Genomic DNA, 16,144 nt, shown 5'->3' on the forward strand with positions numbered 1-16,144 from the left:
CTCTCCCTCTCTCTCTCTCATTCTCTCTCCCTCTCTCTCTCTCTCTCTCTCTCTCTCTCTCTCTCTCTCTCTCTCTCTCTCTCTCTCTCTCTCTCTCTCTCTCTCTCTCTCTCTCTCTCTCTCTCTCTCTCTCTCTCTCAATGACGTCAGGTGTCAGCTGACAGGTTTGTTTTGGAGACTGAACTCCGCAGCAGCAGCCAGCCTAGGAAGGTTCGTACGACATCAAAGGACTCAAATAACTTTTTATTACACAAATCGGGTTCTGATAACCTCACCAGTGTATATCAGCGGGTGTCATTTCTTTCTTTTAACCTAACTGACACCATTTGCCTCGACTAAAGAAAGTGTTTGACCTCCGTGCAATAATGCCTTCTGAGAAGACGTTCAAACAAAGGAGGACATTTGGTAGGTATTGCCCAAGCGACTTCTACCATGAATTAAGCTGTCTTAAACAGGTGTATTTTCATTTCATGTCATTTGTAATCATTATGTATTCCTACACCCACATCCAGTGTGCTCTCCATTTCGTAACAGTTTTACCAGCCTTTATTGACAGAACAGACGGTTACCTAATTCTCCCTAGTGGATGGAAGTTCATCAGTTTAACTTCGAGCAGGATTATTATGGCGATAGACAGCCCAAAATAATGATGTCATTTGACAGATTATGACATTTGTATGTAAGGAAAAATATAAGCTCTGTCGTTAGTAGTGACAAATCATTTCGGGTCATTTAGGGTGGTGGCTATCAGACAGTAGCCTTTCTAACATTATTTGTCGTCAACAGTGGAACATTTAATGTCATTAGTATACAGTGACATTATTGGTAATCGTTGTAATCTATCCGATCGTTGTAATCTAAACGGTGCATTTCTGTGTTTGTTTGTGTAAGAGAGATGTTTACAAAAACAAGTCCAAATGGCTCATGTCGAAATGCACCCAAGTGCGCTGCAGGATTGGGGGATGGGACAGGACAGGGTGTTGAGGTTAGGAGGGCCTTAGGGAAAGGCGAAAGGGAACATTAAACAAAACAGATGTTTAATCACATTGAAATGTTACCGTTTTAGAACGTGATCGCTTTATAAACTGTCGTGTTTATCGTCGCTTTGCTTGATCAGTGTGTTCTCTAGACTGGGGGGTATTCCATCAACGTTGCTAAAGGAAAATCCTGTCTTATTTTTTGATAACTCTCGCGAGACTTATCAGAATATGCCTAGATATTTTTAAGAACTCTCGCGAGATTTATCAGACTAAACCTGGATTTTCCTTTAGCGATGTTGATGGAATACCCCCCTAGTGTTGGATGACTGAGAGGGGTCTTGTCTTGTTGACAGTTTGGGTTAAGCGCCCCCGTCTATCCGATAAGCGCCATGTCAAGAAATCTGACATAGATAGACTCCAAAACGATTTTATTTTATTGTCATAAATAAAAAAGGCCCGGTGGATATGTGCGTTGAGACCATTTGAAGTTGGCCTATTTTGTCGTATACAGTAACGTACTAAAAGATGGCGGCTACCATGAGTAAGCTCCAATTATGTGAAATGCGTTCAACGTTATTAGCCAGGCGAGATCTGTCTGAAATTATGGGTAGCCTATTATTATTATTATTATTATTATTATATGACGTCTTTGTTCATATCCCTCCAACTCCAACCTTTTGAGATAAACAGTTCGCAGTAGGCTAGAGACTTAGGAGACGTTTATTGCGCCAGTGCTCCGTTAGGAAAAGTTCCTTATTTGCGCAATATGAGAAGTGAGACTGAGTCATCGGTGACATCTGCTCTCTGGGCACTTTCGTGACGTTAGAATTATAAGGTTCTATCTCCATTTTTGTCAAAATTGAGTTTTTTTTTTTTACATAATCTGATCCATTAGGTGTTTATTAATGCCTGTGTGGTGTTATTTTTAAAATGTTGACATTTTCGAGTTAGTAATTCATAAAAATACAAAGGTTCCATCTCACAAAACATAATGGAATGTAAAAACGTTGACGCTCAATATCTCTGAACTGCCCTAAACGGAGATAGAACCTTATCATTCTAAACGGAGATAGAACCTGATCATTCTAAACTCACGATTTAAAGAGTTAATGTTGGGGCCTATTGTCGCTTGAGTTGGCTGACTCCAGTTGATATGTCAACTGTTGTGGCAAAGCAATCATGACTATGGGCAACAAACATAATTAGCCTATATGTTAATATTACAATATTTGTAACTTTATTGTATTGTTTCTCTTTGTGTCAAAATGTTTATAACGCAAAAGCTTTTAGTCACATAGTATAGAGCCAGAGTGTTTTATAACCTCACTCTGCATAGGCCCATTGGAATCACAGGCAAGTCACCCAGAGGTGGACAGTCCTTCCTTGTTCCTGCAAACCACTCTGGCAATTAACTCATTACAACCGTAAATGTCGGACAAAAAGCCCTCACTTCACTGAGATAACTATTTAGGCAATTCATCTCTGAAGTCTATTGAATTTAGTAAAAAAAATGGTCTCAAGCCAAGGCCTTATCAGGTGATACGTTCTTTGACCGTGTTCCATGTGGGCCCGGAGTTGCGAGGTTCAGCAGGGCAGGATCAGAACTGCTAATCATTTTTCTGAACAAGCACAAGCATTTTCTGTTTGCTTTTACAGCCCCGGTTGAGTCAACACCTGCTTGGTTGAACTCCATTGTGTCTATATGAACCCAGATGCCTGTGAGAGAGGGCAAACGTGATCGACTCAAGCCCAAAGTAGTGTGTGTGTATGAGGAAGCATAACATGTGTCTATTAATAAATATATCCTTATTCAACGATCAAAATGAGTTGTGAAGTCCTCAGGCCTCTCCACCCCCCTGAAACCCTATTGTAAAGGATCTGAACTTTTGCAACCGTACCAACAACGGTGTACATGTGTGAATTGGGGCCCTGTTCTTGAGTGTATATCAATGAAGATATACATGTGCCCTTGATGAGGTCTTTTTATGCTTTTTAGTTTATTTGCCCACCTGTCTGCTTGGTGTTCTGTACGACCCACCTGTCTCTGTAAGCTCACCTGTCCTCCTTACCGTTGTCTCCCCACAGAGCAGAGAGTAGACGATGTCAGGCTGATCCGAGAGCAACACCCCAACAAGATCCCGGTTAGTATCACACCTTTACCACCTAACCAGGGGGGGGGGGGTTAGGACTTGGGGAAATACAACAGCCAAACATCATTTACATCTCATAAAGCACAGTAGATAGAGAGGTGTGCAACCGTCTCTGCATTCACCATGTGTCAGGACCCAAGGATATAGATGACTGTTACTGAAGAAACCCTGGAGGATAGAATATCAGTCCAACCTTCCATCTGCTGTCCCTCCATGTGGATATGAACAGAAGACACACACACACACACACACACACACACACACACACACACACACACACACACACACACACACAGTGACAGACAGGGCCTCAATTACATGACATGAGAACTTCCTGTGTGTTTCCTTTTGTCCCTCCCGGGGCCACAAAGTGCTGAGTAATGCCTCTCTGACCTCCACCCATTCTCCCTCAGGGGAAGCTGTGTGTTGGTAATGTGACTCCTCCTAGGGTGGGGGCAGGTGACAGTGAATGAGACATTTCCTCTCCTCTCTGCTTCCAGGTCATCATCGAGAGGTACAAGGGAGAGAAGCAGCTGCCCATCCTAGACAAGACAAAGTTCCTGGTTCCCGACCATGTCAACATGAGCGAGCTGATCAAAATCATTAGGTACTTAGTTTTAGTTGATTTGGTTTAGAGAAGGACAGTGTGCACACGCATTAAGTGTCCACGGGAAACAAGAAGATGGGTGCATCAGATTTAGCAAGAAGCTAATGTCTATCTGTCGTCCTAAAAACAGTGAACATAGACACAATAAAATACACAATATCAAATACAGGAAACGACAAACATCTAGACACACGTTACTTCATGGACATGTTCAGTGTCATGTATACACATTTGGTGATTTGATGTGCAATGCACTTGTTGACAAATAGGCCTACAGTTATTTTGAGCTGAGCTGAATTGAATTGGCACTGATCTCCCCTGTCCTGACTGTGTTCGTCCACCAGGAGGCGTTTGCAGCTGAACTCCAACCAGGCCTTCTTCCTGCTGGTGAACGGCCACAGCATGGTGTCTGTGTCAGCTGCCATCTCTGAGGTGTACGAGCGCGAGAGGGATGAAGACGGCTTCCTCTACATGGTCTACGCTTCGCAGGAGACCTTCGGAACTGTGGCCGGCGCCCAGTGAACAGGACGGCCTTCCCAACCCAACCACATGGCCAGCGCTCGGACAATGATAACCATATCCAGATCTACCCTCCCCCATCCCTTGTTCCTAAATACGCACCCATCCCTGCCTTTCTCGTCCTCCTTCCCTTGCACCTGAATACAGACCTATCCTCGCCTTCCTTCACCCCTCGAACACTTGCTTATTTTACAACCCTAGCCAAGACAATAGTAACCAAACAGACCTCTTTCCCCTGGCGTTTAAGCGCCTCTTATATCATTCATATACATTGTATAGCGAAACGGTTGTTCTGATTGGTTGTTTTGCTGTAGAATGGATCAGTATAGCACACATCTGATTGGCTGCTCTGCTCGAGCTCCCACCAGACTCAACCAATAGCATATAGCCATGCTTGAATCTGTCATAATTTAGTTGATATAGACAGAGAAATCCCCCCCAATCTCTTATTTCCCACTGGTTGTTGCTAAACTTGAATCAGTCTTGGATGAAGCTTCAATCATACCAACAGCTGCTGAGGAATCTGGTAACAGTTTAATTGAAGTGTTGAATCGTTTGACTGACACAGTAGGACATATTACTGCCGCAACACATGTGATGGTCACGCAGTACAGTCTCCTCAAACAGGTGACTCGGGCCAATAAGAGTCTTAACCGCCATGAAGAAATTGTAGTTCTCACTTTTTCCATTGATAATCCTGAAAACATAGTAGTTGTATTTACAGTACAGAAACCATTTCTAAGGCCAATAATATGTGTTCAGTTTGGCAATTCACCTCCCTCGATTCTGCTTTCTCTACTTGATAAGGGTTAGGGGTTCAAAGGGTCTTTTACGTAGCTTCTTATTGAATATTAAGGTCCTTTTTAAATTTTGTTTTTTTTCCTGCCTTGTTGTAAACATCTCCTATTGTTGGAGGTGTGGAATTCTGGGTAAAAAAAAAAAAAGATGCAATGCTATAGAAAACCTGCTATGATGATTGTAAAAAAAATACGCCTCAGTGTACAGATATTGGAAAAATAAGAAAGGAATAATAATTCTCCACTGACCGTGAACACTATAATAGGAGAGCATGAAAGACTCGACTTGCACGTGTGTGGAAGGGTCATAGGATGTGGGATGATGATGATGAAGACGATGTCAGAAACAGTGAGGAGTGGTGTTGGGTTGGTGGTCGGTTAAGCCTGGGCAGGCTGGCTGGTAGACGGGTAGACATCTTTTGGTCCCTCTGTCTGTCTGTCTGTGGGCCGACTGTCCATCCCTCCACCCCTCCTTCCTAAATCTGCCCTAGGGCTCTGAACAGGGGTCTGTTCAGGAGGATGAAATATTAGAGTGTTCAGATTGAAATGTGTTGTGTAGAACAGGTATGGGTTTCTGACATCTGGACTAGGGGGTCCCGTCAGCTCTATAACTTACATTTTTATCTGCAACGTTCTCAGCCTCACTGAAACAACCCAGGACTCGACCATGTCCGTTCTTGGGCGGCACGCTTCTAGAATATTAAATTGTTTTAAAGGGTTATAAAGGCCTTTTTAATGTGTGCTGTTGTGCTTGCTTCCCTCTCGCTGTCCTCTGAACTGTATACATAAATGTTTAGATGCTTTTTTATCTCAGCATTTTTGGCAGTTAATCTTTTTTTTTTGTTATTATTTAATGTGATTTTTATTTCCTTGTAAAAAGTCCATATGTCCATATGCTCTGTGTGTGTAAAGAATAAGATAATTCTATGATCAGTTTGATTGAGGGTTTTTCGTAGAGGACATGGTGCAGTGCTATCAGACCTGAGTCCCTCTGCCTTCCCCTTTATTTCACAATCTCACTCTTCACATTTACAGCAATATTACACATTTTCTTGTATTTATGTTGGTATTTTATGAATAAAAAATAAATAAAAAATGTTGTTCTGTATTCCCCACAAATTACTTTTTTTGTATTGTTTTATTCCGTGTGCAAAGGTTCAGTGATATAGTGAACATATGTTCAGTATACAGTGGAGTGCAAAAATGTGGGCACCCCTAGTGAAAATGCCTTTTACGATTAATATCTAAGTGAAAAGAAACAAACCTAAACTCTAAATGGTACAGAGTTTAACATGACACATTTCATCACATTTTAAAGCAAGATACTTTAAAAAAAAAAAAAAACGTTTACAGTTTCAAAAATAATAAAACAAGGAAAAAGGCCTTGTGCAAAAGATTGGGAACCATGTCAGCTAGTACTTTGTAACTCCTCCTCAGGCAACTATAACAGCTTGCAAACGCTTCCTGTAGCCAGCTAAGAGTCTTTCAATTCTTGTTTTTGGAATTTTTCCCCATTCTTCCTGGCAGAACACCTTTAGCTCAGAAATATTATTTGGCCTTCTTGCATGCACGGCATGTTTGAGATCTCCACAGATTTTCAATAATATTCAAGTCTGGGGATTGTGATGGCCATTCCAAAACCTTAATCCGTCTTTCCTGGAGGTACTTCATGGTTGATTTTGAGGTATGCTTCGGGTCATTGTCTTGCTGGAATACCCAACCTCTCTTCAACTTAAATTTCAAACATTAGCCTCTAGAATGTCTTGATATTTGGTGGAATCCATTCTTCCTTCCACCCACCCAAGATTGCCTATTTTGTTGGTGGCCTATTTAGTTTTTAACCAAATGTTGATTATATAAATGTTTATGCTCATAAAAGTATCACAACAAACATTGTCAATCACAAATGTAATTTAGAAAAAATATCTTCAAAAACAAAAAGTCCATCATCTGTCATCACCTTTCAAAAGTAATTGCGGACAATAGCATCTCGCATTGCACCACCACTCAGTCTCTCATTTAGAGGGAAATCCATAGCTGGGCCTAGATCATCAGCAGGTGCAAGGGGCTCTGGGGGATCATCGATGTCAGAGAGGGGGACTCTGGGATGGACAGCCAGGGTTCGAGTTATGTGGGAGCCAATGGGAGCTGAGGACCCATAGAGATGGTCTGAGGCTCTCTGAGCTCCCATGAAGGCAGTAAAATCAAAAATCTGTGGGGGTCGCTAATAATACATTACCACAACTATTATTTGATCAAAATGTCAATGTAATGAATATTATTTAATTTATATTATAAATATTGTAAAATAAACACGTTTTCCAAAAGAACTACGCGCACCATTAATCTCCTGTGAATGACAGTATGCCTTTGACTGCCTGCACTTCACCACCAAGACACCATGGGGCGCAGTAGAATATTGTGCAACAGCAAAAGGTTGATTAATCAGCTGTGCGGTAAACCGTTGGAACACACAGTGCACAGCTGATTAATCAATTAAACCAATAGAGTGAGACACCAGTTGCCTTTCAGGAAGTAGTGAGATCGTGCACCTAGCCTATTATTGAGAAGCAAACATTCATTCATTAGCTATACAGGAGTATATACATACAGTAGTAGCTACCATGCCGCCCAAAAAAAGGCCACTGCTGCCGACCGGGTCATCAAGCCTAGAAAATTTCGGGTTTTTATCAAAGACAAATTTGACCCTCTCCCGTTCATCCAATCTTGGATAAAGAAAGGACATCGGACGTCAGCATCCAGGACCGCAACCGCAGCCTACTGAAAACAGACCACACAGGTCTATCTTGTCTCCGTAAAGGTAAGGTGGCTTTTACTTTTTACTAACCTAGTGTACTAACCTAATGTATTTTTCGCTCCTTCTGTATAGCAAAAATAACACAATTATTGGCCGAGATACATGTGTGACTATCGCTTTTATAGCTGTTGTTTCATGTGGGGCTGTTGATGTGGTGAAATGAGTAGCCTGCAGCTGTGGCATCAGGATATGTTGGGATTTGAGGATGAGGATGATGTTTCGGTACCGGTACCGTTTTTAAAGTATCGATTTGTCACCGGTATCGAATAAAACCCAAACTGTACCCAACCCTAACTATATGTTTACATGCCAACTAATTAGCTAATTCATTTCTGTCATTTAGAGCTGAGGGGAGCAACAGAGAGACGGACAACAGGACAGCAACAGAGAGACAGACAACAGGACAGTAACAGAGAGACAACGGGAGAGGAGAGCAATAGAGACAGAACTGAATGCACTGAACCTTTTTTTAATTCTTTGCATTATTAACACTGTTGTGTTATTGTGTTATTAAAGTGTTTAAGTGTTTTATGGTAAAGCATTATGAGTGGTGTGTGTGTGTGTGCAGGGTGCTCGTGAGTTGTATATTTTGGGGAGGGGGGAGGCTTGTGTATGGGGGCAGGGGGGTCCTCACACAAAGGAGTAGCCTAGGGCCACTGACCACCTTAATCCGCTATTGCCTATAGCTAATTAGAACTTGTAAGTCCCATCGCTGTGTGGGCATGATTCGCGCGTGCATGAGAACATTTCGCACTGTTATTTTGGAGACCCCCACAGAGTTCAGCTTATAACTCGAACCCTGTGGACAGCGATATTGTGTAGCACAATACAAGCCAGTGTTATGCGGCATGCTCGTTGGGGTTCCACTCTCAGAGAGTTGAGGCATGCAAAACGCCTCTTCAGTACTCTATTAAGTCCTTTATGTATTTAAAAATATAATTAGACATGTCTGCAATGTGGTGTCTTGTCTTTCTTGTATTATTTTTCATATCCACTAGATAGAGAGTGGTAGGATTAAAGCACTGATATTTAAGATCTAGTAATCTTGAAAAGTCTGAATCTGGATCAGGGGGATCCTATTCTGAATTGCTTTGAAATACTGAGACAAAATCTGGCCGAGTTGTCTGATCTTGGATCACAAAAAATGGGATTTCAAAATCTGATCGGATCTGATTGAGATTAAACGTTTTGAACTACTGGGCCTTGGAGATTAATTGTAACAGACATTTAAACCAGGGGCGCTGATATGATGTGTTTTTTACATTGTGCTTAGGTAAACCCTAAATACTTTATCATTAGTGATTATCAGCAAGTTGTAACATCTGACTATTGAGAAGTGAGCCAACCTCTCTCGCTGTATCAGCACAAAACTGCAAACAGGCTTTTCTGTAATTGGACCTGGGCCAGATTTAGAGAGCACGGGTAGTAAGACCAGTATAGGTTACCAGTGGTCAGCAAGACAGAGCAGCATGGACACAGGATGGAGACTTATTTGGGAACTGTTGTCAGTATATTTGGGAACGAACGGTCAGCTGACTGAGAGTCAGGTAACTGTTGACCGGAACGAACAAACCGTTATGGTATTGGAAAGAGGCGAAAGCCACATCTAACTTTAGTGGCAAGGTACAGCTGTTTCCGGAGTCAGCGGAAATCTAGGATATAAGCCCGCTGCAAAGTGTCATTCGGGGTGCCTCTCACCGTTGCTTGCCGTGTGTTGAGAGGCTGCCCAGCGCTGTATGGAATAAATCTATCTTAATTGTCTACTTGAGCAATCTATTAATTATTCACTTAACGGGGAAGGAACAAATCTAGGCCGCCGCCTATCATCTGAACATTCACCTACTATCAATTGGCGTTTAACGAACAGGATCCTAGATTCAGCGAGACAGGTAAGGCAGATAAACACAGTGTGGTTGTGTGCTTTAACCTGAATTGTTGTTCTAGAGGGAAAAACCTGTAATTTTTTCCTTGAATGAAGGAAAGGGGATGAATTTGATGATGGGGGGGCTAATGACTAAATTGGACTAAATATTAAAGTTTGAGTATTGCTGTGTACATGAAGGTCATTAATCCACATATAGGATAATACGGTATAAAAGGACAGAGCTGCTAGGTGTCACTCTGGAGGTGACATACTGATACTGGATATTGATTAATTCATAGAAGAATTGATTAAACGGAATTGGGCATTCCGTGGGGTTTTATTTTAAGATATTGAGGCATTTGACAGGAAATAAGGTGAACTGCAGAGCACGCTTGAAGTCAACAGAAATACAGTATTATGGTTATCTGTATGGTACAGAAATATGGTATTGTGTCATAGCACAGGATTTGAAACTCAGAAGTAGAATGTTGATTAAGATGGTTAAATGAATAAGGTATTGACACGCAAGTGGTTATGGTATGTAATTTGAAGTATGATTTAAAGAAAGTGTTTATAAGTGGTCTAGTAATGTGGGTATATTATGTAGAGAAACAGGATAATGAAAGATATAGGTCAGCGGTAATAAGACAGTTGTAGGACGATAAGAATTTGAAAAGATATGGTATTTGTGTTAATGTTAAAGCGCAACAGATTTGAGTGACAAGATTGATTTATTGAGACAGGAGAGAACAGATGAGACGTGGATTTAAATGACCTTGATGAAACGCAATACAACGGACTGAATTAAAGCATATAAGTAGTACTAAACACGAATTGGGTAACTATAAAGCTCTAACGAGACAATTTAGATAAAAGAATTCCTTTTTACTAACGTTGTGTGCATTGTAATTAATCAAACATGGGTAATCAAACGTCTAGGACGGCAAATTGTGAGAAACGGATTATTAAGTATAAGTCGGTTAGGGACCTGCCAAGAGGGGAAAGACAAGCCATTAAGAAACTATTGGAAATTGATCCACACATAATTGATATTCCGATAAAATACACTGATACAGTGACACCAAAGGGATGGATTTTACTTAAATTAGGACCATTCTATGCAGAACCATTTCTAACAAAGATTGCGGAATGGAGTGACGATAATTTCCCAAGTATCGGGAGTTTTGAAAAGAATAAACTGAAGATTATTGATGAATATTTGATATCGAACAAAAGCATTTGCGACCCATTATGGGATATTGATTACATGAAAGAAGGCTATCAAGCATGGGTAATAATGTCTAATCAATGGCCTGGTAATATTGTCAGAAAGCAGGAACACAATAGGTCTAACCCTATACCCAAGATAAAGGAGGTACAGAGCGTGTCTCCTCCTGTACAGGCGGAACAGGCGGAGCAGGCTGTGACACGCAGCGTGATCCAGGTACAAGCGCCACTGCTAACTATAGAGGAGAAAGTCCTGTATAAACCATTAACCATATCTGACGTATCTGCAATCATAGTCGACGCACCCAGACCCTTGATTAACCCAAAAGGATTCATAAATTGGTATAAAACAATGTTGCTACATGGTAATTTGAATGGCACGGATTTAAGATACATTCTGATCACGTTAATGCCAGATGTTGAAATTGATACTTTGATAAATGCTTGTGAAACTTTGAATGAAAATAATGATGGGCCATGTAGAGGTAAAACAATTAATGAACGATTCCCATGGTTTAATAAAGAACACAAAGTGACTCACATTGAACAATTAACCAAATTTCTAAACGACCATGCCAGCCAAAACCGTGATATCTCACAAATTCTGACCTGTAAACGTAAGCCTAATGAAACAATGTCTGACTTTGTAATCAGATTCCAAAATACCTGGAGAGAAAAGGCGAATTTGGAATTAGAGGACAAACCGAACGCGTTCTTTACAAACATGATTCTAGATGGTATTGGAGAAGATGCAAAGAACTTCAAATTATCAACACCAGACATTTTCTCAATGACACCAGCATTGATTGAAAAACGAATAAGGGAATTAGAAGCTTTGGGATTGTTTAATAAGCGACACCAACCACAAGTCTTGGAGCTTGCGCAATACACGGACCTAGAGGGATGGAATGAATACTAAGCATTATGGGTAATGAAGTCTTACGTGAAGCATGTCGAGTGATAGAGTTATAGAGAAATCATTGAGTTAAGTAATAAGAATCCTTGTATTGATTAACATATTGTAAACAAATGATAAAGAGTGAAATGAATAACTATTGTATTTTCAGGACAAGCTAAATAGCTTAGCACGAACAGCAAAAAGTGGTAAAGAGACGAGGGGAAAAACACTGCTCCACAAAGCTGCACCAGAGACGAAACTCTGAACCTACACTATTAATAGAACTGCCCTTGCAAACAAGACGCAGCCTCTGTGAAACAGACACACAGACGCATTCTTGCAGATAACACATAGAAGTGTTCCTCATATACACGTAAATGTAGTTGTCTCTTATTGTAATTGTCATACAATTCTGCATTGATTCAGTAAACGTAACATTTGAATTTACTTAGTGAACAGAGATAAGACCATGCATTGATGACTGTTGATGTTCACACAAGCAAAGAGGAATATGTGACATTTTGATTGATGAATAATCCCGAACGGACAACACAACTCTTGCCAATTCTATCTCCTGACAGAACCAAGAAAATGCAGGGAAACTGAGCGACGGACTAAAAACGGGGGCGTTGCTGAGGGCCAATCTAACAGAAGTGGGGGCTGAAATGACAGTGAACGATTGACGGATGAGAGAAAGGGGAAACCACAAATAATAATTCTCTGTGTAACTGTAAATGAAAATGTTGTTTTTCTGTTTGGAAGCGGAAACATGATAATGACATGACAGACTACAGACTTTGATAAAGCAATTACACATACGAATATGACAGTACTTCACACGATCAACAGTGTTAATCGGCCAACAGCTGAATGCACGAGCATTACACATAGATGCAACATTTATGATAAAGAACCATTCACACTGACTCAAGAATGTCTCTGATAAATCTACTAAAACCAACGGGTGATTGACTGAGAAATATTTGATTATAAGAGAGGGATAGAACATTTAAATGTTCACAGCAAATTTAAACCTTAATGCAAAATAAGCTTATACTGTACATAGACCAACGGGGAAGTATTCAAGACATCAGTTATGATTATGATCAGAATTTTTTAACATACGGGTAGAATAGAACCTATCTACCTCATTAAAAGTATGCTTATGGGAATTGACTCAGATTGCACATTGACAGTAAATAAACTAAGGATTGAAGACTGATTTGGATATTAAAGGGACGGTTCACGGTTTTTCACAACACACGTCCTAGTTTGATACCCATGGCATGAACCTCAAATGACGAATCCTTTTGTTTCCTCTAGGAGCATTGATGAAGGACGAGTTAACCATTCTGAGAGAAACTAAATGTCTGTCTACCTGTACTTAACGATTGTGCAATCCCTGTATCTAAAAATGTCTCAGCAGGCAAGTGCAGAACTCACTAGAGGGGGGGGACCACAGGGAGCCCAACCCACTCTCGACTCTGACGATGAGACCCAAGCAAAGGGGAAAACACGTATCATGACAAACGATTACTGATTCCAGTACCATAATGATAACTATCTCTGCTATTAACAATTATTCTTGATGTTGTTGTGAATTAAGATTGAAACTAGGACAAGAGATACCGGACAGACGATGCGTGACGGGAGAAACCATGTGATCCTGGCCTCGTTGTGCATAAGATGGATTGCCACAATTTTATCGGTTCTGTATACGCTCTGGGTGTTAACTAACGAAACAGACTTTACTTTAACTGAAGACTCTGACACTAATCTTGTTCGCATGCGTCGTGACATCCAGGGAGTTAAACCGAATAGCGCACTAGACTCAGTTGCAGGAGTTTGCCAGTTTGTTGACAATTGTTGTACGTATTCACCACAACAGGAGTAAACCTTTAAGATCAGACAATGGGGATATAGAACAATAGGGGAGAGAAAAGTAGGGGGTAAGGATTTAGAGTTTCAATAACACTGTTAAAACATTTGAGCAAGCATCATGATGGGGAATGGAATAATTTCTACTGTGAGTCTCTCAATAACACAGCAACAAGACAAGAGGACGACAAGGCGAAAGACAACAATGTTCCACCAGCATCTCAGATAGTGCCTCATTGCGACCGGAAAAGCATGATGGTCCCTCTGTTGAAGATCGACCTAGGATATCGAAGAACCAAGACACCTAAAGAAACTGATTGACGATATCCCTATTTGTTAAAAATGTATAATTATGTAACAAACTATGGAAAAACATTTGATTTGACTTAATGATGGAAATGATACCTACTTCATTTGTAATGAGTAGTTAGACATAGTAATGAGAAACCTATTTGGATATTTTCTCCTTTAAACAACAAAAGGTTTTTATCCAAAGAAGGTGATTATTCATCAGAGTAGTTTTAACCACAAAGTGACCTTTTACTCATGCCAAGTCAATTGTGGAATGAGATGTTTGTTCACTTTGTCAGGCCACATGACTGGGGACTTGCATTTGTCCATGGGAAAAAGTCATTTAATGGCGATTCCGGGGGGGGAATGCAGGATCTCAACCATGGGGAAAGAAAGAGAAATAATTAAAGTTACTGTCCATTAGAGAAGAAAAAAAAGAGTGGGCTGATATGATGTGTTTTTTACATTGTGCTTAGGTAAACCCTAAATACTTTATCATTAGTGATTATCAGCAAGTTGTAACATCTGACTATTGAGAAGTGAGCCAACCTCTCTCGCTGTATCAGCACAAAACTGCAAACAGGCTTTTCTGTAATTGGACCTGGGCCAGATTTAGAGAGCACGGGTAGTAAGACCAGTATAGGTTACCAGTGGTCAGCAAGACAGAGCAGCATGGACACAGGATGGAGACTTATTTGGGAACTGTTGTCAGTATATTTGGGAACGAACGGTCAGCTGACTGAGAGTCAGGTAACTGTTGACCGGAACGAACAAACCGTTATATGGTATTGGAAAGAGGCGAAAGCCACATCTAACTTTAGTGGCAAGGTACAGCTGTTTCCGGAGTCAGCGGAAATCTAGGATATAAGCCCGCTGCAAAGTGTCATTCGGGGTGCCTCTCACCGTTGCTTGCCGTGTGTTGAGAGGCTGCCCAGCGCTGTATGGAATAAATCTATCTTAATTGTCTACTTGAGCAATCTATTAATTATTCACTTAACGGGGAAGGAACAAATCTAGGCCGCCGCCTATCATCTGAACATTCACCTACTATCAGGCGCTCAAATGTTTGCACCCCACTGTACAGTATGTGTGATGTAAAGTACCAATTCAACAACCTTTTCTTGATTGAACATTAACATTATCAATGAACACACTGAGAAACACACAAATGTTGGCTTGGAACACTGAATCAGAAACAATTTTAATATGTCAATGTTTTTTTCTAAAGTTTTTGGATGCCTCATATAAAACAAACAATTCTTAAAACACACTGCATAATAAAATACAAACATAAAAAAGAACACAATGATTTGCCTTTTTAAGTTCAAATCTGCTTCAAGATAATACCAAAGTTTAAAGTAAAATATTTCAAAATGCGCTTAATGTTTTTACTTCAGATCAAGCAACATGCATAGCCATTGACTGCAAAAACATAAGCCACATCAGCTTTGAAATAAACTAAAAGACATGGGATTCCTCTTTGGGAGGGCAGGGAGTGATGTGCGTTATACCCGACTCTCTTTGGAGCCAGTGAAAGGTGAAACTGTTGTATTCTATTAGGGGAAATACTACAAACCAGTATGATTGTCTATCTGATCTAATCGTTTGGCTGCCAAGTTGAGGTTGGGCCTGGAACTCCCTGATGTGCAGTAGGCCGACAGCCTACAATCTTTGACACAGTCCTGGATCCTGAATGGAAACAACTACAAACATGTGAATATGGATTTAATCAAAGTCTTGACGACTCATTTGACTCAACTGGCGCATTGTTTGATTGTCTTTCCTATGATATTCGCTGATCAAATACATGTCTCTTCCTCTGCCTGCACCACTGTGCCCTCCAGTGACACTTTAAGGCAGTCTCCTCGTCCTCAAGGACCAGCGTCCTTGTGTCACGTTTAGGACTTGAACCAGCCAAGTCCCTGAGATCTAAAGGACCTCGTTCATTCAGTTGAAAAGTGCTTTCTTCTGCCACAACATTGTTGGCTAGTTACACATTAGTGAAAAAGTAATATAACACATTTATCTTAAAAGAATCCCCTTACTTCTTAATACCTCATCATTGTCATCATCAGCATCATCATTATTGTCTGCACATTCATACGATAACAAAGA

At 40.6% G+C, this 16,144-nt stretch overlaps 1 protein-coding gene across 1 annotated transcript; it reads left to right on the forward strand.

The window, feature by feature from the left end:
* The first annotated feature begins 182 nt into the window (after window positions 1-182).
* Window positions 183-6,161, forward strand: map1lc3b (microtubule-associated protein 1 light chain 3 beta). Its single transcript, XM_080545058.1, has 4 exons — window positions 183-405; window positions 3,066-3,121; window positions 3,631-3,737; window positions 4,082-6,161. The coding sequence occupies exons 1-4, from the start codon at window positions 366-368 to the stop codon at window positions 4,257-4,259; spliced, it is 381 nt and encodes a 126-aa protein (XP_080401184.1). The 5' UTR covers window positions 183-365; the 3' UTR covers window positions 4,260-6,161.
* Window positions 6,162-16,144: the final 9,983 nt, after the last annotated feature.

Source organism: Nansenia antarctica (genome assembly GCF_963989245.1).
Source record: "Nansenia antarctica genome assembly, chromosome: 14".
Lineage (NCBI taxonomy): Eukaryota > Metazoa > Chordata > Actinopteri > Argentiniformes > Microstomatidae > Nansenia > Nansenia antarctica.